At 38.9% G+C, this 25385-nt stretch overlaps 1 protein-coding gene across 8 annotated transcripts in view; it reads left to right on the top strand.

The window, feature by feature from the left end:
* Window positions 1-228: 228 nt before the first annotated feature.
* The window catches only part of SHTN1 (shootin 1), a 104281-nt gene continuing 79124 nt past the window's right edge, over window positions 229-25385 (top strand). Inside the window, exons 1-3 of one of the 8 annotated variants that reach the window (XM_060286354.2) lie at window positions 229-737; window positions 14858-14910; window positions 24697-24757. In XM_060286354.2, the coding sequence (XP_060142337.1) occupies window positions 680-737; window positions 14858-14910; window positions 24697-24757 (172 nt within the window). In that variant the 5' untranslated portion in view covers window positions 229-679. Of the gene's footprint in view, window positions 738-14857; window positions 14911-19257; window positions 19329-24696; window positions 24758-25385 lie in introns of those variants that run through there. The other 7 variants (XM_070043902.1, XM_030839381.3, XM_030839378.3 and 4 more) reach the window with 7 other exon arrangements.

Consider the following 25385-nt stretch of genomic DNA (forward strand, 5'->3'; position numbering starts at 1 on the left):
GCCTGTTTCAGTATCTGTATGCTTATCAAGGTGCAAAGCATATTAACACAGAGCCCGGCCCTGAGGGCACCTAGGTTTTCCCACACCGCCCCCAGAGTCCACTGTACGAGAATTGGGGAAGAATCCTGGGTGTTTATTGCTAATTACATCTCGCTCGTGGGGAGAGGCTCTTGACAGCGTTCCAAGTGGGGTTCTCGTTGACGCTGCAGACCCAGGGCAGGTTTTCTCCGGAACGCGCGGCGGGGTGGAGGCGGAGAAGAGGGTGCAGGAGATAGCCACAGCGAACTCACGCAGCCCCGCACGCCTTCCCCCTGCGCATCCTGCGGCGCCGGCCTCCGCGGAGGAAGGCGAGGGACAGCGGCGGCCGCAGGCTAGGCACGGGTTGCGGGCCCAGGTGCCACCGTGGGTGCCTTCTACGTCCCCACCTCCTGCCCCCGGGCTACCGGCCTGTCCCCGCCCCTCCGCCTGACTGCAGGTGAAGCAGCCAAGGCCGCTGAGTAGGTGCGTGGGGATGATCTCACCCGCGCGCTCCGCGCCAGGAGGAGGAGGAGCGGGAGCAAATCCAACTTCCGGGTAGTGAAGCCGCAAGCCACCGGCATCTTGCTTTTTCTTTCCCCTCCCCCCACTGTACCCCTCGGCTCTCCCTCCTTTCCTTTTATTCCCGGCCCCACCTGCCAAAATGAACAGCTCGGACGAGGAGAAGCAGCTGCAGCTCATCTCCAGTCTGAAGGAGCAAGGTAGGCGGGCGTGTGGCCGCCAGGTGCGGGCAGCCGCGGCCCATGGGCGGGGACGGCTCCAGGGCGCTGGCTTTGCGGTGGTGGAAGCTGGGCGGGAGGTATTGCGGCCGTCGTAGTCACCCCCAGTAGCTCCGTCACCCGTGGAAAAGCATTCTCCGCGCCCCGCGCGCTTTGGCGAGCTCGGGGCAGAGGGTAACGTGCTTTGCTTGTGCCTGGGAGTGTCGTGCCCGGCAGGGCGGGAAGCGCTACCCGTTGGTCGCTTTAGCCGGCCATGGGGGTTGAGGAGAAGGGCCAAGGATTTGGCGGGGACGAGGTCCCACGGTACCACCGTACACGCGGGGGAAGCGAGTGGGGCTGGTTATTTTGGAGAGGCGGCGGTTTAGGCAGCTCTGCTGGCCTCGCTCCCTGGCCTCGGCCCCCCCTTGCACGTTGGCGCCTGCGGCGCTGCTTGACAGCCTTTCCGAGCTTCTCATTCTGGTTTGGCCTAGTTCCTCTTTCCTTAGCAGCGAGGATTTGCAGGCCGTGGTGTGTTTTATCGCTTCCCATTTTTAGCAATTTATTTGTCAGTGAGGCAACACCCTGCCTGTGCGGGGCTTCTTGAATTAGGACTTGTCTCTGGTTCGCAGGAAAGCCATGCACATGCATTTCTGCATTGCCTGATAACTAGATAAAGAACTGTTTTAATCTCTTAATAAAGAACTGTTGTAGTCAGTGATTTTCATCACTTAACCACACTTCTGAACAAAGCCAAATTAAGATCATATGTGAACCTAACACTTTTTAAATTTAAAATTATTATTACCCTGACCAAAGGTGGCCTGAGAATATGGGTCAAGAAAGAGGAACCATGCAGATTTAGGAAGTAAAAATGTGTAGGAACATATGTTTTCCTGAATAACTTGCTTACATGGCCGTATAGTGGAAGGGGCCCCGCTCTGTGGCTAATCCTGGTGTTTAATCCCAGCTCTTTCACTTCTCTTGACTTAACTCACCAACTCTGTGAACTTGGAAGAGTCTCTTCCCTTCCGTGGGTCTTATGGTTAATCAAGCCTGACCTGACTAGGCGCAAGAGCTAAACCAGATGATTTTATGAGGTCTGCCCAGTACTGTGACCTGTTGCTCCTCGAGACCACAGACATACCATTCATAAGGGTATTTTGATCCCTCTGCAGTCCACACTCCTGGAAACAAATCTCAACATGACTGTTTAGTAACTGTGTGACCTTGGGGAAATTATCAATATTTAACCTCTCGAAAATGGACAGAACACATTCCTCTCTGGTATCTAGCATCTAGAAAGTGCTGGATAAATATTAATGGCTTTTGCCTTCCCACGTACTGTCAACTCCCATCCTAGATTAGTCTAAGGTCATGAAGTCACAAGAATCAGTGAATCTAGTGGGTGGGCAACATGCCTTTATCTGGAATTTCTCAAGTGTTTTAGTGAAGGGCTGGATTTTATTAGTATTTTATTCCTGATAACACTGCCCCCGTCACCCAACATAAAGACTCTTAATTCATATTCTAGACTGTTGGAGCTTTCATTATTGGTAGTATCTGTCAGTGGATGCCAGGTCTTTTGATGGATGGTCAGTTTTCAAATAATGTTAAAATTTCAAATTTCACTTCTTTTCATTATGTATATAATTTCAAGGATAATTTAACAGTGCAGATAATCCACAAGTTATTTATATTTGATTTTGGAACACATCTCTATCTCTGTGTTGGATTTGAGACTTGAGAAAAACGGACGATTCTTAAGTTTCTGGTTCTCCAGTTATGTTGGAAAACAAACAAATCCATGCATTAGTATTTTTAGAGGATATATTTCCTCAATTTTGAGCATATCAAAGGCAATAGAACAGTTAGACTTTGAAATTTGTGTTTCTTAAAGCGTATACTTTTTTTTTTAGGATATTGAGTCTGGTTACACAGGTGTTGGGGTTTTTATCAGCCCATGGTGTAATTTTTATACATTTCAAACTTGGAGCATTTGTCAGTGGATCATAGACTGTGATAGCAAGTGACTTATTTCAAGAGTATTTAATTGCTGTTTAACCTGCGGAACTAACTGGGAGGCTAGGGATTTGAGGAGGAAAACCTGGCAACTAGGTGTTTGGGCTCTTACCAATATTATGATCAATTTTGTAAGCCGGTATGTGTGATTTATTTTTAAAAGTAGACAGTACTTTTTACAGCCTGTTAACATTGTGAATAATTCCACTACTATTTAATGTGAACAAGAAGAGCCATTATCGATTAAATACTCTGCTTTTCTTTTTTTAGGCTGAGTAAACCTATTCATTTAGTCCTTTGACAAATACTAGGTACCTGTCATATGTGATGCCCATGTGCTGGGCACTGGGGGAAGAGATGGTGAACCAGACAGACAAGTTTATTGTCTAGTAGACAGTCATTAATCAAATAATCATACAAATCAGTTTGTACAATTAAAATTTTTTTTTCTAGGATAGATTCTTAGGAATGGAATTGTTGGCTTAGAGGGCATATATGTATAAAGTTTTGCTAGGCATTGCAAAAGTGCCCCCCTCCCCAGATGGCTGTACCAGTTCACATTCCCCCCAGAAGTGTCCATTTTCCCATGCTTTGGTCAACAGTGACCAACAGCAGTCTTTACTAATTTGACAGCCTGACAGGTTGCTTAATTTTTGCCAATCTGATGAACAAAAATGGTACCTTTAAAAAATTTGTTTGACCTGGTAATTAGTGAGGTTTGAAATCTTTTTACATGTTTGTTGGCCATTTAGGTTTCATCATATCGTTTCTTCCCTGGTGTATTTTAAGTCTAAAATTTGAACCCATTCCCCAGGAGGGTGTTCAGAAAGAAGGTTGCCATCAACTCTAAATGGCAAAGCTGACAGCAGCCTTCCCTAATGTGAAGTCTTTAGTGGTGTGGTGAATAAGGTTGCTTTTGACAAAAGTTGTGAAATGTAATGACGGAGTCTGTCATAATATGAACAATCTCTAATTTATACTTAACATTCCCTAAGCTCTATGTCTTATAAATCACACCCACTTCTGAATTACTTCAAAACATTGTATGTTCCCTTCTAGTGAATGGTATAATTAGCTATATTATGTCTTTCTAGAAAGTTATATTATGTCCCTTTAAAAAAAATTAGCCAGTGTGCGATTGCTTATGTTCAAGCAGATGTTGAGGTAATGAGGTAATTCTCCTTTTGTCTTTTTTGCGGCTTTATTTTATTGGACTGATTGACATCTTTAATGCACTGAGAAATGGCAACTTGCGATACTGTTTCCAATGCATATGTCCTAGCTTACTAAAGTGGACATTTTCCTTACAAAACATAATACAGTGTTCAGAATTCTGTTGGGAAATGATAGACTTAGCTCAGCATTTGTTTAAGGTACATGATTTTCTTTGTATTTCATTCAGCCCACATGCATTGAATATTCATAGCCAGGCACTGTGCTAGGCCTCAGAGATATAGAGATGGAAAAAACCTTGTCCCTGCTGGTGAGGAGTTCCTAGTTTAGAGATGGTGGTAGAGTGTCTAACTAGCCTCATTTGGGTCATGTGTTTAAAGTCCTTTGGCCAGGGAAGGGCAGGGCACCTTGATTGGCAGCCTCCACAAAGACCAATGGATTGGAGTAGTCCAAAAAGACTGGTGTGCCACTACCAGAAGGGGGGATGCGGGCTAGAAAGACACAAACAGCAGATGTCCACTAAACTGTCATCATAATGCCATGGCATTTGGATCTTGTTGAGGAAGTTTTGAAGAGAATGATTGCCACTTAGCAAAAAGGATGTTCTAATGTAAGACCAAAACAACAACAACAAACAAACAAAAGTTATGGGCTATTCTTGGACTGACATTATTTAAAATGGTAAGATAATTGGTTTTAAAGCAAGGTAACCTTCTTTCATCTTGAGAGTTGGTATCATTTTCTCCAAGATTATTGAGCTAGTGCTTAAGGTTCACATGGAAATTTAGTCAAGTTTATTCTTAGAACAGAGTTAGTAATTAAAAGAGGCTTCCAGTGTTCCCTTGGCTTCCAGGCTAGGAAGTAGCTAGAGCATTATTTTGACAAAAGGGTCTGAAACTGCTGTCTACCAAAATGACCCTATTTATCTGGAAAAGCTGAAGCATTGTCAATCTCGGGTCCATACAAAGTCAGTCAGTAGAAAGCCGTTTGGGACTAAATGGTTGCCTTGGTGTCAGGTGCAAACCTGGCTTTACACCACTATTTTCCAAGTGTGGTCCAGGGACTAACTGTATCTGAACAACCAGGGTACATATGTACTTACTTAGTTACCTCTGAAAAGGCTGGTAAATTTATATTTCTTCATCTGGTTACATTTTTGTAAGATTTGCATTTAAAATTTTTTGCTTTTAGAACAAAGTATTACATGAATTGAGAAAACTGCACAGAATACAAATGAACATCTCAGTGAATTATTTTTAAAAAGCAAGTATGTTTCTAACAACGCTTAAATCAGAACATTTCCAGAAGCCCCTTCATAACCCCTCCAATCACTATCACCTTCCTCTTCCCAAAGATATCCAATGCCACCAAAGATAAGTTTTGCAAGTTTCTGAAATGTACATAAACGGAATCATACAGTGTGTTTTATTTGCTTCTGTCCTCTTTCACTCATTATGTGTGTGAGATTTATCAGTATTGTCCCATGTAGTTATAGTTCGTTTGTTTGCCTTGCTGAGTAGTATTCCACTGTATGAACATACCAAAAAAAATGTAAGCTAATATAGTGGAGATCAGGGGTCAGCAGACTTTTTCTGTAAATGGCAGAGATAAGTATTTTAGGCATTGTGGGCCATATGATTTTTGTAAACCAGAGTATTAAAAATGCATTTTCCTAAAGTTGGTGAGCCACTGCCAAAGAGGCCCCAGTTGGGGTGACCCTCTGTGAGATGGACATTCAGCATGGCCTGAGGAACTACAACTTCTAGTCAGAATTTCACTATTCACCTAACACTGCTGTTAGGTAGATCAGTCTTACTTTTGTTTTTTTAAAAAATTAAATTAAAAAATAAACATATACTCACAGAAGAAAAAAGCATATGGAGTAAAAAGTACAATTACCTGTTCCTTCTGACTCATTATTTCTCAATCTTTATTTCATTATACTCTCCAAAGGAGTCTTTTTAGATTTTTTTCCCCTAATCACTTCCCCTCCCCATGACATTTTAATACCACTGATACTCTGCATCTTTTTGTGTACTGTGATCCTTTGGAGAGCTACAGGCCATTGTCATATCTAATATTTTTTTCCTCTTTGAGGGTGACCCGTTGATAATGCATGTTCTAACCCCATTTCCATTTCTCAAAGTTATCTACTGTTAACCTTTTGTTGTATTTCCTTCTGGAAATTGTGTTTGTATGTACATATATATTTGTCAGTTAATATATATTATAGAATTCATACCAGTACATATAGAGTTAAACCTTTAAAAATTGATTGCATAATGTTCCCTGTATGGATCTCCCGCAGGGTAGTTAATGTCCTCTGGAAAACAAACTTCTGTATTTCTATTTTTTTTTTTATTAAAAATAATGCTTCTGGCAATAGAGAAGAGTTGGAGACATCAGTATGAACTCATGTTTAGCTTAATATAGATACCGATGGTTACATATAGAAATATTTACAGATGTGTATATACGTATTGGGTTAGTATACAGACATTTATTTCCTTGCTCTTTCAGCTGAGAGCCTAGGTGTACCGGTAACAATGAGCACATCTAGCTCCAGAACATGGCTTGTAATACCATTTTCCAGTAAAAGGAACAGGGCTCCTGGGAGAAATGGCTGATTCTAGGGCTGGAGTGACTGGGGCAGGATATATACAAGATGAGCCTGGAGTATCTTGTGGTTACTAGAAAGTAAGGAAGTGCTCAAAAAAATGAGCCCACAATGATGGGGATATGTCAAAGAGATATAAGAACCAACTGAAAGAACTTCCAATGGCCAAAGATGGAACAATTTGAACAACAAAATACTGGATTATAACCCAAAGTATAAAATAAATATTCATGAGTCCATAGTGATATAAATTAATGAGAAGAGACACATCTTCCATGTAGAACAGTTCCAAATAATTTATGTATCCTCCCGCTCAAAGGGCCGTGGAGCATAATGCCCTGCTCTGTAAGTGTGGGGTGTGCGTAGTGACTTCCTTCCAAAGAGAGGACAGTATGCAAAGGGGGGTAAATAGTAACTTTAAAGTGGAGAAACCTGACAGACATTACCTCAGTTAGGTGATCTAGGTCAACTTCAATAGTGATTTAAGTCATGTTGATAGTATGTACCTTTGATGTGAGATGATGAAAATGGCACTTCATCTCTGTGGTCCTCCCCTAAAAACCTATAGCCCCAGTCTCATCATGAGGAAAACATCCCAGGTTGGGGAACATTTTACAAAATATCTGATCAGTGCTCCTCAAAGTTATCAAATTAAGGACTTTTTTTTTTTTTTTTTTTTTGCGGTACGCGGGCCTCTCACTGTTGTGGCCTCTCCCGTTGGCGGAGCACAGGCTCCGGACGCACAGGTTCAGCGGCCATGGCTCACGGGCCCAGCCGTGAATCTAAAGTTTATAAAACGAAAATTTATTCAAAACAGTAATGCTGCTTACATCCTTTGTACACATATATCTCTGTAAGTGCAACTGTAGGAAAAATTCTGAGAAGTGGAATCGTTAGATCCAAAAAGTATGTATATTTTAAACTTTGTTGTGCTGTAGATTTTATTCTGTAGAGCTGTTAACACAGCCAAGCTTTGCTTTAAAATGTAGAAGGAACACTGCTTTTTTCTCTGCTTCCCATGTTAGCTAAGCATTTTATTTCATTTATTTTTTATTGATGTATCTAAGCATTGTAAACATTAAAACACGAGTTCTGAATTTTTTGTTTGGTGCAGTGAACAGTAATATATTAGGATCCTTTTAGTTACTTGATTCTATCTCAAATCCTCTATGGCACAAATCAGGGTATGATTCTGAGATTGAGATTATATATATATATGTATATCTCAACATATATGTATGTACATATACATACACACATATTTATATATATATATTTGTTTTAAATACGGCTTCGAGGAGCAGTTTTAGATTACAGAAAAATTGAGCAGAAGGTACAGAGAATTCCCTCATCTTCCCCCTCCCTGCCCCCGTTTTCCCTTATTATTATCATCTTGCATTAGTGTGGTACAGGTCTTAGAACTGATGAGCCAATATTGATACATTATTGTTAACTAAAGTCCGTAGTTTGCATTAGGGTTTATTCTTTTTTTTTTTTTTTTTTTGCTGTACACGGGCCTCTCACTGCTGTGGCCTCTCCCATTGCGGAGCGCAGGCTCAGCGGCCATGGCTCACGGGCCAGCCGCTCCGCGGCATGAGGGATCTTCCTGGACCGGGGCACGAACCCGTGTCCCCTGCATCGGTAGGCGGATTCTCAACCACTGAGCCACCAGGGAAGCCCCAGGGTTTATTCTTTATGTTGTACATTCCATGGGTTTTGACAGATGTATGACATGTACCCATCATTACATTATCAAACAGAATAATTTCACTGCTCCAAAAATTTCCTCTGTTCTACCTGTTCATCCCTCTCACTTTACCCTGGAACTCCTGGCAACTAGTGATCTTTTTACTGGCTCCATAGTTTTGCTTTTTCCATAATGTTATATAGTTAAAATTGTACAGAGTATAGCATTTTTAGATTGGCTTCTTGCATGTAGCAATATGCATTTGGGCTTCCTGCATGTCTTTTGTGCTTGACAGCTCATTTGTTTCTCTTCCTCTGAATAATACTCCATTGTATAGATGTACCGTTGTTAGTTTATCCATTCACTTGTTGGTGAACATCACAGTTGCTTCCAAGTTTTGGCAGTTAGGAATAAAACTGCTATAAACATTCATGTAGTGGTAGGGTATGGGGGAAGGGAATAGTCCTGTGATAGGGTCTCTGTTTTTAAGTGAGCCTGTGCCCCAGAGCTGTGACTTTCACAAGTGCTTCTCAGTTCCAGTTTTCCCTGTCCGTGAGACAAGAAGGCTACAGGTGCTGGAGTTGGTTTTTACCTTCCCTTTAATCTGTTAGGCTCTAATAAAATAATTTCTCTTGAGGGAAGGTTTTGTTATAAAGAACAGAATGCTCTGGGCACATTTCGTGATGGCTACTTTTCCCTTCCCCTGCCAGAAACAGTAGGGAAATTTTCTCAGTATTCACTGTGAGGACCTGGTAGTACTCCTGGAGTTAAAACTCAAAAAAGTGTTGGGGCTTCTTAAGATCCGCCCACGCCTAGAGTTTTTAACTCTCAAACTTGTTGGAACTGAGCCTCTAGCAATTTGTTAGTTACAGTTTAGATTTTTTTTCCTATCTTGGCACATGAGGGTGTTTCTGCACCTTGGCTTCTGCTCCAGTAAGTTGTGATCCTCTGTATCTGTCTGAGTGTATCTCTAATTTTTGGAGTAGTGATTTGCCCTGTGACTTCAGTTCTCTCATGGATCCAAGAAGAGTTGTTGATTTTCAGTGTGTTCAGCTTTTTTTGTTGTTGTGAGGACCAGAGTGTCGGCTTACAAGCTCCTTACATGCCAGACCAGAAACCAGACTTATATACGTATTTTAAAGTTCTCAGTTTCCTTCCTTTCTGGTGGTTAACTTGAAGTCATTAATATAGTTTGTTGAGATTACTTCTTAAGCATCATTAAATCATTAACACTGTACTGTGTGTTCTATCAGGTGAAGAGTGAATTTCAGGTTTGCTATAATTTCTTTTAGATGAAATCTCTCACCTTTGTTTTTTGATCAGGTTTTCCAGCAGTGTTTCCCTGGCTTTTCTAATGCTTTAATTAACAACTGAGGTATAAACAACTTCTCTTTCTATCCTGGCTTTAAGAGCAGAACCTACTGGGATGTGTGCAGAAGTGAATAATGTCCTAATTGAACATTATCTGTTATGACTTATGTCCTCATACCCCATTAGTAAGAGATGTTTCAAGGCTCCATGAGCCTCAAAGATGTAAACTCAGTGGATGAGAATATACATTAGAAGATCTCATGAGGCAGTGTTTTTCTGGTTACATTTGATGGCTATTTAAAGCTTCATTTTTATTAAGTATCTTGTTGTAACCTATGATTTAAGAGGCCCTTTTAATATGGGGAGGAAAGTATGTGCTCTTTCATGATTTGTTCATGTGAAGACCTAGATCCATTCTTCCTCCTTCCTGAATTTAACACACATTTATTAAGTGCCTACAATATGTCAGGCATTGTGCTAGAAGAGGGCATCTGGATGCATAAAGACATAGTCTTCAACCTAGAGGGTTATTTCTGGTCTAGTGCTTTAGCACACTGCACAGAGTAGTGCTCATAAATGTTTTTTACATGGATGACCTTTAGGATCAGTAGACTGGTTCTGCTTCCACCATTCCTTACTGTGGGATTTGACTTTTCTATGCATTTGTGTCTTCACTTTTAAAGGGGAGATGTTAATATTTGGCTTAATTGCTCTACATCACAGATTTATATGAACCACTCATTTCATTCAACATAGGCATAGACTCTGTGCTTTGTATTCTGCTGAGTGTAAGGTATATAGCAAGGAATTGAGTGGGAGAAAAGAAAACAGACCTGTGTTCAGACAACTTATAATGTTGCATGTAGATGCTCCAGTAGAGATCTATGAACAGTATACTTTGGTAGTATATAAATATAAATGTATTTATATAAATATAAATGCTGATTTTTGCCCCCGTTATATGGGGAGAGTTTCTTAGAAGAAATGACAGTTGAACTGCATTGAAAAGGAGGAGGTAGGGAAGATGCGGAAGGGAAGACCTTGCAGGCAGAAGGGAAAATATTTGTAAAGACACTTGGGTATGAAAGGTCTTAGAGGGTTTAGGGAAGCATTGGGACTTTGGGTATGATGGAGTGAGTGTGGTCTCTGATTGGGGAGAGGAGAGGAGAGTGGGGTTCCCAGGTTGTGAAGCTAACATCTTTGGTGGTTTTTAAACAAGAGAATGAAATAAGCAGGTTTCTTTGTTACAGTGCTAACTAGTGTCTACCTTGTAAAGAATGAACTTGGCATAGAGGGCAGCTAGAGGCTAGATGAGAGGGTTTTGCTATTATTGAGGGTCAGAAATAGGGCAGAGATACTGGTGATAGAGGAAGGGCAGATTGGAGAGACATTTTGAGATCTGAGCAGTTGATGATCCTTTGGTGGTGGGGGAAAGTGGGGAATCAAGGGTGATCCTGAGGTACTAGCTTGAGAACTAGGTAGATGATGGTCCTGTATACAGGAAGTAAGAGGTTTGGGTGAAATGGAATTGATGAGTTCACTTTCTAACATGTTGAGTTTGAGGTACTTGTAAGGTATGTGGACAGAGATGTCCAGAACTGTACTGTTCAGTAGAACTTCCAGCTGCGATGGAAGTGTTCTGTGGCCACTAGCCACATGTAGCTATTGAGCACTTGAAATGTGGTGAGAGCAGGTGAAGAGCTGAATTTTAAATTTTATTTAATTTTAATTAATGTAAATGTAAGTAGCCACATGTGGCTAGTGGCTACCATATTTGACAGTGCAGGTCTAGACAGTGTTGGTTGGAAATACTGATCTGGAGCTAATGCTAGGATAGGGTGGTTAAGCTTCCTGGGTCTGAGAGGTTTTCAGGGGCACTGGACTCTAAAATGCTGAAACTGCAGAAGGCCCAGGCAAGTTGATTGTTGCTCACCCTAGCCAGAGGTGTTATTGGCCTGTAATTCTGAACTTTAGTTGTCATGTTTCTCAAACAACTAAGTCTACTCAGCTGCTTCCTGGGGTGGCTGTGTCATGGTTTGCAGCTTGTAAAGAAAATTCTCTTTCTTGGCATTAGTGGGTTAGAATATAGAACCAGCATGATTCTTGAAGCACATGCTTTGCCTGCTATTCTCCTTGTTTTCTCCACATTTTCCTTTTTCTTCCATTCTATACTCCTATGTAGTGAGTCCCCTCTTTGGTTGCACATTAAAATCACCTGGGGTGCTTACCTCTTAAAGAAATACGGATGTCCAAGGTCCACCTAGTTAAATGAGAATCTTGGGTTGGGGGTGAGTGGAGAGGAGGCTAGAGAGCTGTAGGATTTAAAAGCTCCCCTGGTGATTCTAATGTGCAGCCAGGATTGAAAAGTACAGCTTCAGACATGCTTCCACTTCTTTGCCACCTTCTTTTTTTACTACAACAAACTACAGTTGATCTTTAACCCCCTCTCTCCTCCTTTTCTTTGGTGGAAGGTAGTAGTACTTAGGATTTCAGAGATTTTCTGCTCTGCCATCTTTCAGGCCATGTATCACCGAAGTAAGCCTGAGACTGAAGGCATTAGGGAGCAGCCTGATCTCTTGCTGTATCAGTAATGATAACCTTTGTATAACATGCATTCAGCATTTAATATGCCTAAGCACTCTTGTTGCATGTTAGCTCACCTACTCTTAATAAGAACACTATGAGAGATGTACAGTTATTATTCCTATTTTCCAGATGAGGAATCTGAGATGCAGAGAGTAACCAGTTTGCCCAAGGTACCTGACTAAGTTAAGTGCTTGGACTGCACTTTTAAATTGCTGTGCTGTGTGACTTTACAGTATAGTGAACTATGCTGTATCTGTAAATGCAAGGGATGAAGTCTTCCCAAGCTGCAGATGTCTTTCACATGACAGAGAATTGGTCAAAATCATTTCTTCTTTTTTTATTAATTCAAAATTTGGAGGATCTCTCTCATTAAATCACTTGAGTTTCACAGCTTATGTTAAAAAGTTTTGAAACTGTGAGCCAGCTGTAAAACGATAAGGCTTTCTCTGTGACCCTTTGGCATTGCCAAAAGAGAAGTAGCTGAATAACATAGGTCATTATAGTTTTTACCAGTTTTGCTAAAGATGCGGTTACACGTTTTCACTATGATATATGTGAATATTGTTTAGGGCAGTAATCTTGGTTTTTTTAAATTCAAAGAAATAAAAATATAAGTAAATATTTTTCGTTTATGCCCAATTCCCCAACTGCCCCTTCCCACTACCAAATGGTTGAATTCTTCCCATACTTTTCCTCTCCTTTCCCTGTACTTGGCTTCATTTTTTTTTTTTTTTTAAGTTGCTTACAGTCACGGAAAGCATATTTTCTGTGGTTTCCATTAAGATATGATAGGTAAAGATTCATGATAAATGCTTTTCATAAAGACCCAGTAATTGGGAGTCTATAGTGTTTCGCCTGGATTCTGTTGGCATTATAATGGAAGAACAGTGTCGGTATTTTTAAAAAGGCCTTCATAGCCGTTATCTGGTGCTTTAAATAGAAAAAAAAAATTTCTTACTGTCTTTTTTTTTTCTGTATGTCTGTAAAGTAGGTCATCAGGAATAGAGTGGTAAATCAATTTTGATTTTTCAACTTTATCTAAAGATACTTTTAAATGTCAAGTAAACGAAAGCAAAGTCTCTCAATAAAGTATTTATTTTTTGAAACAATATTAGATGTAGTAATAAGATTTGGGACCATGACCATAGACTACCTAATGATGTAAGTGCGTATTTTTAGAATCTCTTAGTTCATGTTTCTTTTTGTTAGAAAAAGGAAGGGGAGGGACATTTTATTGAATTTTCAGAACCGAGGACAATTTATTTCATACTCATTGGTTGGGGTTTGTCTGATGGAGGCTGATAAGGAGCTGGTGTGCAGAGGGCTTCATTCTGTGATCAATCAAATCTTTTCTGTTGAAACTGTAATGATTTTTTAAAGGGCTGTATCTTTACATGTGTACATTTAGCTATCTTATGGGCTACCTAATTTTCAAAGATTAGAAATTTTTTTTCAAAAAAAAGATTCTTTTTTGAGTGTGGCTTCAATAAAATGTCCATTAATTCTTATTTAGATGGTTATGAAGTGCTGATAAAACTTCGGGCCGTTGATGGTATAGTCTCATAAATATTTGTTTATTTGAATTGGATTTTAAGATTTCGGTCCGGTCATCATAGTAACTATTCTAAACCCTTCAGATCCCTGTTGAAAGGAACAGCATATACTTTACCATCTGAATTGTTTTGGCGGTATTCTCTGCTCCAGTGGTTAGAATCATACACTCTGGAATTAATGACCAGATTATATGGAATGTTCTTGAAACCACTGGTTTCAGATTTTTAATTGATATCTTCAGGTTCTTCATAGAAATAGGAAGCTCTGTTTGTCTTTTTTTTTTTTTTTAAAGAAAAACTTAGCTTTTTGTAGATAAATCCCAATGAAATTTTTTTAACGTAAAAGTATAAAAATCCAAACTTGATTATTGTCTGGCTGTCTGGTGCCAGTCAAAATGCTGGTCTGGGAGTGGGCAGTGGTTCTGCTGGGTCCACCTTAGACATTCTGCTCCATCAATAGTCCTAAATCAGTCTCTTTCTTCCCACCTTACGCTCTAAATGGCACATTCTCAACTGTGAGGCTATCTAAAAATGGTGCTTTGGCTAAGAGATGAATGTGGGAGTTCAGCTTGCTTTTCTGGCAGTGGAGGATTTTAAGTAGAAAACTGCTGCTTTTCCCACATAGCTGGAAATAGTTCCAGATAATTCACATATTTTTCTAATTTAGTGAAATGAATCTGGCTGGGATCTGGTCATGGCTTGGTGGTTGATGATCTTGCAGTGCCTGAAAATAGTTGTTCTTAGCTGAATGCTCATAACAGAAACTTTCCCCTGCGGCTAAAGAAGATATGTGACATTGAGTTTATTTTCTGGAGGCTAATCTTAAATAAACCTGTGATTATAGCACCACAGACTAATCTTGCTGGAAGGAACTTCAGGGACACCAACCTGTCACAAGTGCTGAACATCAAAGATGAGAAGTGACTTGTCATAGGCACTTATGGCTCATAGGTCTTCCTAATAACCCAGGAGAACTGAAATTCGGCTCCGTGGGCCCACATCTGCTCTGGTCTCTTCTTCTTCCTTATTCTTAAAAGCAGGAGCCCTTCTTCTGTGGCCTCTTCTCCACCCCACCCAGAACCTTGTAAATAGACAATAGGGGTTAGTTGGGTTCCCAGGTTTTCCCATAGTAAACTTTTGATAGCATTATAACATTGCTTTCCTTTTTTTCTTTTAGCAATAGGTGAATATGAAGACCTCAGAGCAGAGAACCAGAAGACAAAGGAGAAGGTTTGTACTTTACCCTTTCTTTCCTCTCTTACTTGTGTAAAAGCCTAGACAGCATGGTGCATTGTTCTGTCACCAGTTTCAGTTAAATGCGAATGAGAGTGGTTTTTTTAATTTCTTTTCTCCTGCATGTGTGGTTCAGGCTAATATCAACTCCAGGCTCCAGATGGTAAAGAATAGCAGGCATGCCACAGTGGGCGCTGCTCTGGGAGATTAACTACACGGCTAAATGTGCAGCAAGGCACCAAGCCAAGCAACTCAAGCCCCCAAGAATTGTACTTTTTCCAGCAGTCAGATTTGGGATTCTAGTGATGGAATTGAAGGCCTGAGACATTTACCTTTTGGGTTGAGACATATTAGATCTGGAGAGAACTGTTTGGAATTAGTCATTGGTGTTTAGCTCAGATGCTTCCCTAAACCCTTTGTATGTTTGCTTCCTCTAAGTATATGAATAATCTGTTGGAAGTTGAAAAACACCCAATGTGAAGATGGTGAAGCGTGGTGAATATTTTCCTGGGCTCTGGCAGTTTTATTTTTTAACGGTTAAATAATTAAATTCTACTTACCTTTATGTCTCTGGACATATCCATTTAAGATTCATGAGTGTTTTGTTTTGTTTTGTTTTGTTTTGCTGTACGCGGGCCTGTCACTGCTGTGGCCTCTCCTGTTGTGGAGCACAGGCTCCGGACAGACGCGCAGGCTCAGCGGCCATGGCTCACGGGCCCAGCCGCTCCGCGGCATGTGGGATCCTCCCAGACTGGGGCACGAACCCGTGTCACCTAGCATCAGCAGGCGGACTCTCAACCACTGCGCCACCAGGGAGAAGCCCCATGAGTGTTTTTTAACATATATCTTTTTTTCCCTATAAGTTTAGGGAAGGGACATACAGAAGGGAAGGCTAAAGAAAGTAGAGGGACTGAGTAGAAAATGAAAAGGAGAGAGAGGGGGAACTGTCCATTATTGTTATTTAGATATAAATGAAACTTATTTTAAAAATTTTAAATTTCTATTTTTAGAAATTTGTTTGATAGACCAGATATTTCAAAGCATAACATCCATGGTGGAAAATTAATAAGACAGGTCCTTCGTGGTTATGAAAGAAGGTACACATCATTATGCAACCTTGTCTTTAAAATTTCAGAGTAAGAGCTGTAATGAAAATTGGCAGTGAGCTAAATATTTGTAAAACTTGTGGCACGTTTGTGGGTATTTATTGAACTCTTAAAAATCATATTTAACTTTTTTACTTGTATTAATTTGCCACCTATATAGATGTTGGTGTGGTGGTATTAATGGTAAGTCCTCTAGTTCAAAGCACATTATAATAGATTTTTAGATCGTTATTTTTCACCCACGTTTCATGCTCCTTTGCTCATTTGTAAATATTATTTGTAAATACTATTTTTGAAATAAAATTTTTATTTAAAAATTTATTTATATTTGAAATTTTAAGTATCTTCCCTTCCTTTCACTAGGCAATTCAGGGAATGGTGGGTGGGGTGATGAGAATATCTGTGATAGAAGGTGGCTGGTACATGCGTCTCTAATATGGTAAGGAGGTCACATAATACAGTTTGACAAGATTTCTAATTCTAACATAACCACACAAAATCACAGATGTCCCGAGGATGCCAACAGGTGGGGAGTATATGCTTAGATCTTGGGTCCCTGTTGTCCCATAATTTTAAAGCAAAGCTAATGGGTGAAGCTTATGCCAGATAGCTTGAGTCTTTTTCCGTAAGATACCCAGCCATCTTCCAGCTCTAGGAGAAGGAGCCAAGACGTTATCAGTCAATTGAGTCTCTTCTATATATGTTCCTGGTCCAAGGGGGGAAGAGCAAAACAAGTTGGAAGGGTTAATTCAGGAGAACTCCTTGGTTTAACCTGGAAGATAGGAGGAGGGAAAGCAAACAAGTGTCTTCATTTGATGAAGAAAGAAGGATATAGAAGAATGTGAATAACATAAGAGGAAAAAGAGTAAATTTTTTGTTTTCTCTTATCCTTCTTTAATCCTTGCTTACTTGTAGACCTAGCATTGCCCTAAAGATAGTAGATGTTCTATAAACATCTGTTATTAGTGATGATGATGGTTGTTTAACTGCGAGCCACTTTCTGCAGTGAGTTTTTATGTGAACCATCTGTTATACAAGTGAATTGTAGGTAAGATGCATTTGGCAAAACAAGGATTAAAAATTACCTTAGCCCATTACCTGTTTACATGTTTCTCTACACAGAGTATGTCCTGATACTTTTGTAACATCTGTATTGACGTGCTTCTGTACTTATTCTTTAAAAATAACTATTAACAGAAATGGGAAGAAAAGAAATGAAAGCAATATGGAATGCTGTGTGGTTGGGTAAAACAAAATACGATGGTTTTAAGTTTACCGCACTCTGTTTATCTTGTGTTAAAAGACTAGTAGGCTTATTACTGCAGAGTTTTCCCCGAATTGGGGGCTGTATTACAAAGGAGGGAAGCCTATAATAAAAGCCTTTTTAATACAGCACAGAATGAGTAAAAGCAGCTTTAGTTCTGGAGGTGGTAAATGGAGAACACCATTTTCTCTGGCAAAGCATTCTCTGTGCCTGGCTGTGTGAGCTTTGTCCAGTCCCCATCAGCAAATATTCATGGCCATTCTTATCTCGTGACCCCACACGAGTTCAGTTAAATCAGTCAAGGATAGGAATCTAAAGTAAGAGTCTTTTGCCATAGTTAATTTGATGTGGGGAAATTTTGCAGAAGTGTAAGCGACCAGAAAAATAAATGGCAAGTTTTTTCCTTCTGTGTGTCCACATTAAGTCTAGACATCTTTGTTGTCAGGTCATGAACCTTATCAATGGGAAGAGACAGTGGGTGTGATTCCTTTGGGTAGATCTTTTTATGCCCTGTTTAGAATCTCCTCTGTTGAGACAAGTGGTAGGACATGAATTTCCTCAGAACAGGCGGTTGCTTAAGAGACTGTTTTTTTAAGCAGCTACTGTGTCATGTACATTCCCTTATCTCCCTTATCTGATGCTCCAAACAACCCTGTGCCAGCTTTATTTCACAGAAAACAGGACCTCAGGGCTTAACAGAGTCTAGATTCAGACAGGGTATTCTAACCAAAAATACTCATTTTGAAGCAGGTAAACCTAGGGGATCTAATTGACTTTTTCCCCAAAGGTCTTGGTTTTATTCTTAATTTTTTATTGTTAGCCCATGAATTTTCCACAGCAGATTATCAGACTCAATACTTTTCTGGATCGTTTGTCTTCATCATCTATTGGTTTGTATTTAAAAACTGAAAGTTAAATATCAAATCAGTCTTACATCAGAAAAATTCTCGCGTGCGTGTGCCTCTGTGTGTTTGTTTGTGTGTGCGCGCGCACATGTGTATAGATTCTGACATAATGCATTCCAAGGGTAAGAGTAGGAGATTTGGGAGGGTGGGCCAGTGTTTTAATGATCTTTTCCTTTGCAGTTCTCCCTTTTTAAGAACAATATAACGCTGATCATTTTGTGGTTTTTATCAATGTCTTTGAGGATGGAATCAGGATCTGAGTTGATAAGGAAAACTTTTTGCTGAATGCCTTCTGAGTACTGGGATATAAAGAAAAATGTACGAAGGTCCCACTCTAGAATAAAACTACTCTAATGAGGGACGCAGGCAAGTTGACAAATAACTGTGATAAATTGTACATATAAGTGAATGCTTAGAGTTTAAGGGTGGAATGGGAAAAGAACAAAAAGACAAAGTTCCTACTCAATTCCATGTGACTAACTCTTATCTCTTAATGCTTGGATTAAATGTGGCTTACTTTTTTTCAAAGTCTTCTTTCTCTCACAAGCAGAATTGTCGCCTCTTTGTAATGAAACATCTGTATATTTCTTATGCACTTACCACATTTTATCAACCAAAATTCATTATCAAAATATTATATAGGGTACATGTAAGATATCTGGGTTGGATTAAAGTGTAAAAGCTTCAGTTTTGTTTTTTCTAGACATCAAGATAGGTGGAGATTATGGAAAGGGTGCTACTTATTTTTTGCCCAGTTTCTAAATAGCATTATCAACAATATGTTAAAAAGTGAGAAGGCCTATCACATTGAAGTCAACAACCCTTCCAAATTATTTGGGGTAAAAAAAAATAGAGGACTTGTATATTTTGAAGTCAACCAAATGAAGTTTTACTCTGCTTGTGAAGCAATCATCATATTTAAATGTGTTAGTCATGCTTCTACAATTGAAGGGCATTCTCTTATGACTCATTCAGGATCTTTGTCATAGCTGTTTGTGGTTTTTTTCCTATATGGGGGGGCAAAGCTTTTTTGAGCTTTTAATGGAATAGCTTTCACATTTCTCAGAGTGGTGGGGGCAATGTGGAGTGTGCATAAAAAGAAGGAAATCTGTAGAATAGAAGAATGTCTGCCTTTGAACAGTAAGTATTTATGTTTAATTCTATGTTCCGAGATCGAGTTTTGAAATGAATAAATGTTTAAGTGGCTGATTAGAAGTCGTTTGGGTGAGCTACTGTAACACTGCATCAGGCGGTTCTGTCAGCTTGCCAGGAACAATGAATGAAAAGGGAATGAGACAGACACTTTCCAAGACTTAGGTTTCAAGAAGCAAGATAGATGATACTGTTTGCATCTTGGCTCAGTTGTCTATTGTTAAAATTTCTTCATCTTTTGTAAATTTCAGAGGTGAAGGTCCCAAAGTATTTTATTTAAAAAAAATCAGTAAAGAAGCCACTTTAAAGAGCAAGATATGCATCCATTATGCTAACTGTTCATGCATAATACATTCACATACATGCAGTTTCTTTAGAGCAGAGTGGTAAGTGGTTGTGCCAGAGAAAAAGTAATTACTTAGCAGTTTGAAAGTGAAAATGAGTCTCTTATTAACAGCAATCTATCCAGAAACAAAGAGCAAGGATCTCTGTTCTGATGACATGTGTTTCCATCTAACACACAATACCTAGAATTTGGAGAATGCTGTAAGACAGCTTTAGGGGACAGCTACTACTTTATTGCCTGTGAAAATTGGAGGGAAAGAACTTTGAATTGGAAGAAAGAACACTACCGAAAGAGAGTGAAAAGAATTCCATCCTAGTGGGAATGATTTAATTTATTGTGTTCTTTAAGGATAAGCACAGCTGAGTTCTAGCCAAACTTACATAGGTGGAACAATAGAATTGTTGAGTTTTACTAAAAATGATTTGATGGTCCTCGAACTGCATCACCAAATATTCTAAAACAGGTAAATATGGACAATTCTGATGCTTTGCCTGTTTAAACTTTTAAATATTGTAACTGGACATAAAAGGAATGAAGTTCAAGACAAATAAGTAAAAAATGGTGTGGAGTTGAGACCTTTTCAGACTTAATGTTGTAGCCTCTGCTGTATGTTCCTGTAGTGCAGTACTTCTCTCATTATGGCAAGTGTTCTTATAAATTGCTTGTTTCACTGTTGATCTTTCTTGGTTGATCATAACTTTTGTGAGAGCACATTGCCTGTTATGTTCCCCACTGTATTTTCTCTGCTTAACATAGCACCTGTATGAATAATTTGTTCAATACTTGGAGGAAGGAAATAAAGGCATTCAGTGATTACAGTAGATGCCTGCTTAGAAGTCTAATTCAGTCAACTGTACGGTAGTTGTCTTTGTGTAGATTGCCTACTCTGTTGCTGTCCTGTGTATGCAGTGCATGTGTGTACTTCTTGGGCCCCACACTGGCCTTTCTGTAGGCTGGCAACTCTTTGTTGCATTTGTGTGTCATGGAGATAAAAATGAATGTTTATGTTAGTGGAAGTTAGACACAATTCAGAATATTGGGGATTTTCTTGCATAAAATATACACACAGCAAAATATAAAGATATCTTAGTACCTATAGTTATCTGTACTTCTGCTGAGCCCCGTTAAGCAGACATTTTAGTACAAACAGGAGTTGGATGATATGCGAGGCAGAAAGAACAGAGCTGCCTATTTCGGTCGGGGAGAGGGGAATACCAATACACACTGGAAAGACTTTCCTTCACAAATCAGTCTGCCAGTGCTTTGAGATGCTGGTTTAGTTTCAGAAGCCAGGTATCTGCCTGGATGAGCCTCAAGGAAGAGTTCTGGAAAACAGCCAGGGCTTCTAATATGAAGAGCTTTCAAAAGCAGCAAGGCTAACCTCCCGCCAATTCACCACTTCATGAAGAGCCAAAATAGAGACTCTAGAATTGATGTAATGTGACCCAACTTGCTTAAACCAGCCAGCACTCGTGCTGCTGGGTTCTACCCCAGCCTTGAGCTACAGAGAATCGTTGAGCATCGTAATTAAGGGACGTGGGCCCAAGAACATCTGTTGCTATTGCAGAGTCTTCACGAGCAATTCTCACACAAAAAGAAGCAGTTTCTACAAATGATGCAGCTGCGTGAGCAGGAGAGAGGAAGGGGTAGGATGGGTGAGGGGCTTCTGTGGGATGTAAAGATACAACGTTCTTCCAAAAAGGCCCGGAATCTTTGCTACTTTCTCTCTGTTGGTAGATCGAGAGAAAGGTTACAAGATATTTTTCTGGGTTCATCTAAAATGATGAAATAAGGAGATGTTTGGATTTCTGCTTAGTAAACGGGTACGTCCTTCATACTTTGCTCAGCTCTGGTTGGAATAAATAAGTTGCTTTTGCAGCATGTGTAAATCCCCGCCCCCACAATACACACCCCTTTCAGTATCCATAGCAGATGGTAAATTCTGTGGCTGCCAGTTCTATCATAATATGGTTGCAGAAAATAGAAAGCACAGCAACATGAAGACCTCTGATAGAACACAGCTGGTGTTGGGAGACTGCTTCTGAATCTGCTGGTGATGACTATAGAGTTAGTGTGAAAGCACATAGCTGGACTGTAGAAACTTGTTACTTGAATGTTGGGATAAGACTGTGATGTTGAGACCCTTTATTAACCAAAGCATGTCTACCTGGGCCTTATGAGCAAAGAGCATGGGCCATGGGTGGGCAGACTGGCAGGGTGGTGGGGAAGTACAAGGGGAACAGGTACTACATTCTAGAAAATGAGAGGAGCGTTCCTGAAACAGCTGGCTAGCACGCTCATGAAGTTAGGTGTTACACTATCTGGTGGGGGAAGGATCTCATAAACGTATTTGAGAATCCAGGACTCTATAGAGTGTTTAGAATTTTAAACACCAAAAGACAATAAATACAATTTACATGTGAAGTTGGGACTAGAAACTGTATTAGAATTACTTTTTTACAGAAGTTAAATTGACACAAGAAAACTTTAATGAAAGGATATGGCTTTTCCTTTAGAAAATGGTCCTGCCTGACCCCTCTTGTGGAGGGTCTAGGTCAGGATTTAGTAAATAGCTTTGCTGGTTTAACACCGTGTACTCGTTTCATGTACTCTAGCCAGAATGGATTTACCCAAATGAACAGAGATAGGTTTTTAAAACTAAAACTTCTAGAAAGTTTCAGTTCCTGAGAGACTGACGTACAAAACTGAACTGCTTTCTTAATTTTTTTATTTTAAAAATATTTTAAAAGCATAGAAAAGGGCAGAGAATAATATAACAAATACACACCTCACAGAATTAGCTTATTTTTTTTTGAAACTTAAAAAGAAGAAAGAATGCTACAGATAAAATTGAAGGTCCTTTGTGTCACCCAGCCCTAGACCCCTTCCCCTCCCTATCTTTTAAGAGGCAGCTACTGTTATGTATTTTGTGTGTATCCTTCTAGTTCATGTTTTTATGTTTTTATATATACCATATGTATTGGGAAATATACAGATACAATATAAATATATAAAGTGTTTTTGTGTGCTTAAGGTATCATTTGATATATATTCTATAATTCCTTTTACTCAACATTATGGTTTCTGAGGTTTATCTATGTTGATACATTTAACTTCAGTTCATTCATTTTCATTTATAGTGTATTATATGGATATACCATGATTTATTGTTATTATAAATGCAGAACATGTTTGTATAGATCATTTTGTACACATTGCTAGAGATTCTAGAATCTAGAAGTAGAATTGCTGAGTCATAGGGTATGTACAAGTCCAATTTTGTTAGTTTATTTCCAAAAGTAGTTATGCTAGTTGACATTTCATCTGCAGTATGTGAGAGTATCCGACATCTGATCCCAGACTTCTCCAGTTTTTGCCAGTCTATTAGATGAGAATATCTTACTATTTTAATTTGGGTTTTCCCAATTATCAGTGGCATCATAATTTTTTAGCCATTGACATTTGAAAATAAAAATATCCAAAGGTGTGAAATCCCAAAAAACATATCCCAGATGTGTTTTTCTGACATGGTAGGATTAAAATATAACTTTGTTCATATGGTCCTCTTAGTATAATAGTATTCCCACACAATTAAAATTTTAATTATCATTCTAATAGCTAAAATCACTTTTTAAAGTTTTAGATATTTTTGATGAAAATCTTCCTAAAATGTGTTTTACTTCCTATTTTGTGAAAATCGGGGTGAATTGAATTCAGTTCTCATAATGAATGTTAGGTTTTAAAAAAATTCATTAATGTCTACAGAGCCAGTTTAGATACTTGTTTCTGTACCTGATACCCTAAAAGATCCTCATGCTTTAATAAGTTATTTTTGCCTTCCCTCCTTTTAATTTGCTACCTTCTTCTATTCAGAATTCTAAGGATACATGGATGGTTTTTTCTTGAGTGAGAGAGTGCATGGGACTTGGGCAGCAGTTTGCCTCCAGGCAGTGGTCACTTCCAGTGTGCCCCCAGGGTTCTGGATAATTGAAACTGCGCAGTTTCAGCAATCTGACCTGCGGATGAGTGGGGTTTTTACTGTGTCAGCAAAATACCTACTTAAAAAGAGGCACAAATATTCTCTTAAAGAATGAATACATTTTAACTCAAGGATGTTAAATTGGTCTGTTACTGAAGAGATAATGAGCCTGGAAGGTGACTCATTATCTTAGAAGGTCTGAGAAAATTGGCCAGATACAAGTGGTACAAATATCATGCTGGTGAGCAGTAACAAATACCATGTGGCCATTCATGCCTTTTTTCCCTTCGTATATTTTTTTTCTTTTTAAAATTATTCTATTTTTCTTCTTTTTTATTGAACTATAGTTGATTTACAATATTGTGTTAATTTTATGTGTAGAGCAGAGTGATTCTGTTGTATGTGTGTGTGTATTCTTTTCCATTAGGTTATTACAAGATGTTGAATATAGTTCCCTGCGCTATACAGTAAATCCTTGTTGTTTATCTATTTTATATATAGTGATATGTATCTGTTAATCCCGTACTCCTAATTTATCTCCGCCCTCTCCCTTTTGGTAACCGTAAGTTTGTTTTCTATGTCTGTGTGTCTGTTTCTGTTTTGTAAATAAGTTCATTTGTATTATTTTTTAGATTCCACATATAAGTGATATCATATATTTATCTCTGTCTGACTTACTTCACTTGGTATAGGAATCCCTAGGTCCATCCATATTGCTGCAAATGGCACTATTTCTTTTTTATGGCTGAATGATATTCCATGGTATACATATCACATATCTTCTATATCCATTCATCTGTTGATGGACACTTAGGTTGCTTCCATGTCTTAGCTATTGTACATAGTGCTGCTATGAACATTGGGGGTGCATGTATCTTTTTGAATTAGAGTTTTTGTCTTTTCTGGATATATCATTAATGCTTTTTTAAGATTTTTATTTTTTGTTTTCATTAAATTGTTTATGTTTGCTCTTTCTTGTCTTTCCAAACTTATGATATAAAGTTAACATTTCTGCTTTTTTCTCATTTCAGTGTGACAAAATTAGGCAAGAACGAGATGAAGCGGTTAAAAAACTGGAGGAATTTCAGAAAAGTATGTGAGCATTTCAGTGGAATTGTTCTAACACATACAACTGTGCTTTGGGATTATGTGGGTAGACATGTACCCTGTGTTTAGTTGCTGATGCATTGGGTGTCCAAGAAAGGAAGAATTGTCTTCCTATTTGCCCAAAAAGTGCTCTGGCATTACTGTGATTTTTAAAGAAATGGATTGAGCGTTATTGTTTCATAAGTATATTATTTATATATATATATAAAACACAGTTTGTACTTGTTATAAAAAATTTTACTATACAGAACAGTTAAAAGAGAGCAAATTTGTTATCTTCATTCTTTGAGAAAAGCCAACATTAGTATTTTATAGTCTTTTTTTCCTGATCTTTTATCTGTGAAATATATGTATCAACAAAAAATACAGTCATGCTTTGCATTCAGTTTTATAGCCTACTCTTTTCAGTAAACAGTATATTATAGTCATCTTTGCATGTCAGTAGAGATATGTATATCAGTTTTTAGTGTTGCCCATAGTATTCTATTATATGATAGTACCGTAATTTATTTAAACAATTCTTCAGTGATAGATGGATTATTTCTGGTTTTTAGTAATTATCAATAATGCTGTGACAAGTATTCTTATACATACGTTTTTACAGTGGTCTGGT

Source organism: Globicephala melas, chromosome 16, assembly GCF_963455315.2.
Source record: "Globicephala melas chromosome 16, mGloMel1.2, whole genome shotgun sequence".
In the NCBI taxonomy this organism is placed as follows: domain Eukaryota; kingdom Metazoa; phylum Chordata; class Mammalia; order Artiodactyla; family Delphinidae; genus Globicephala; species Globicephala melas.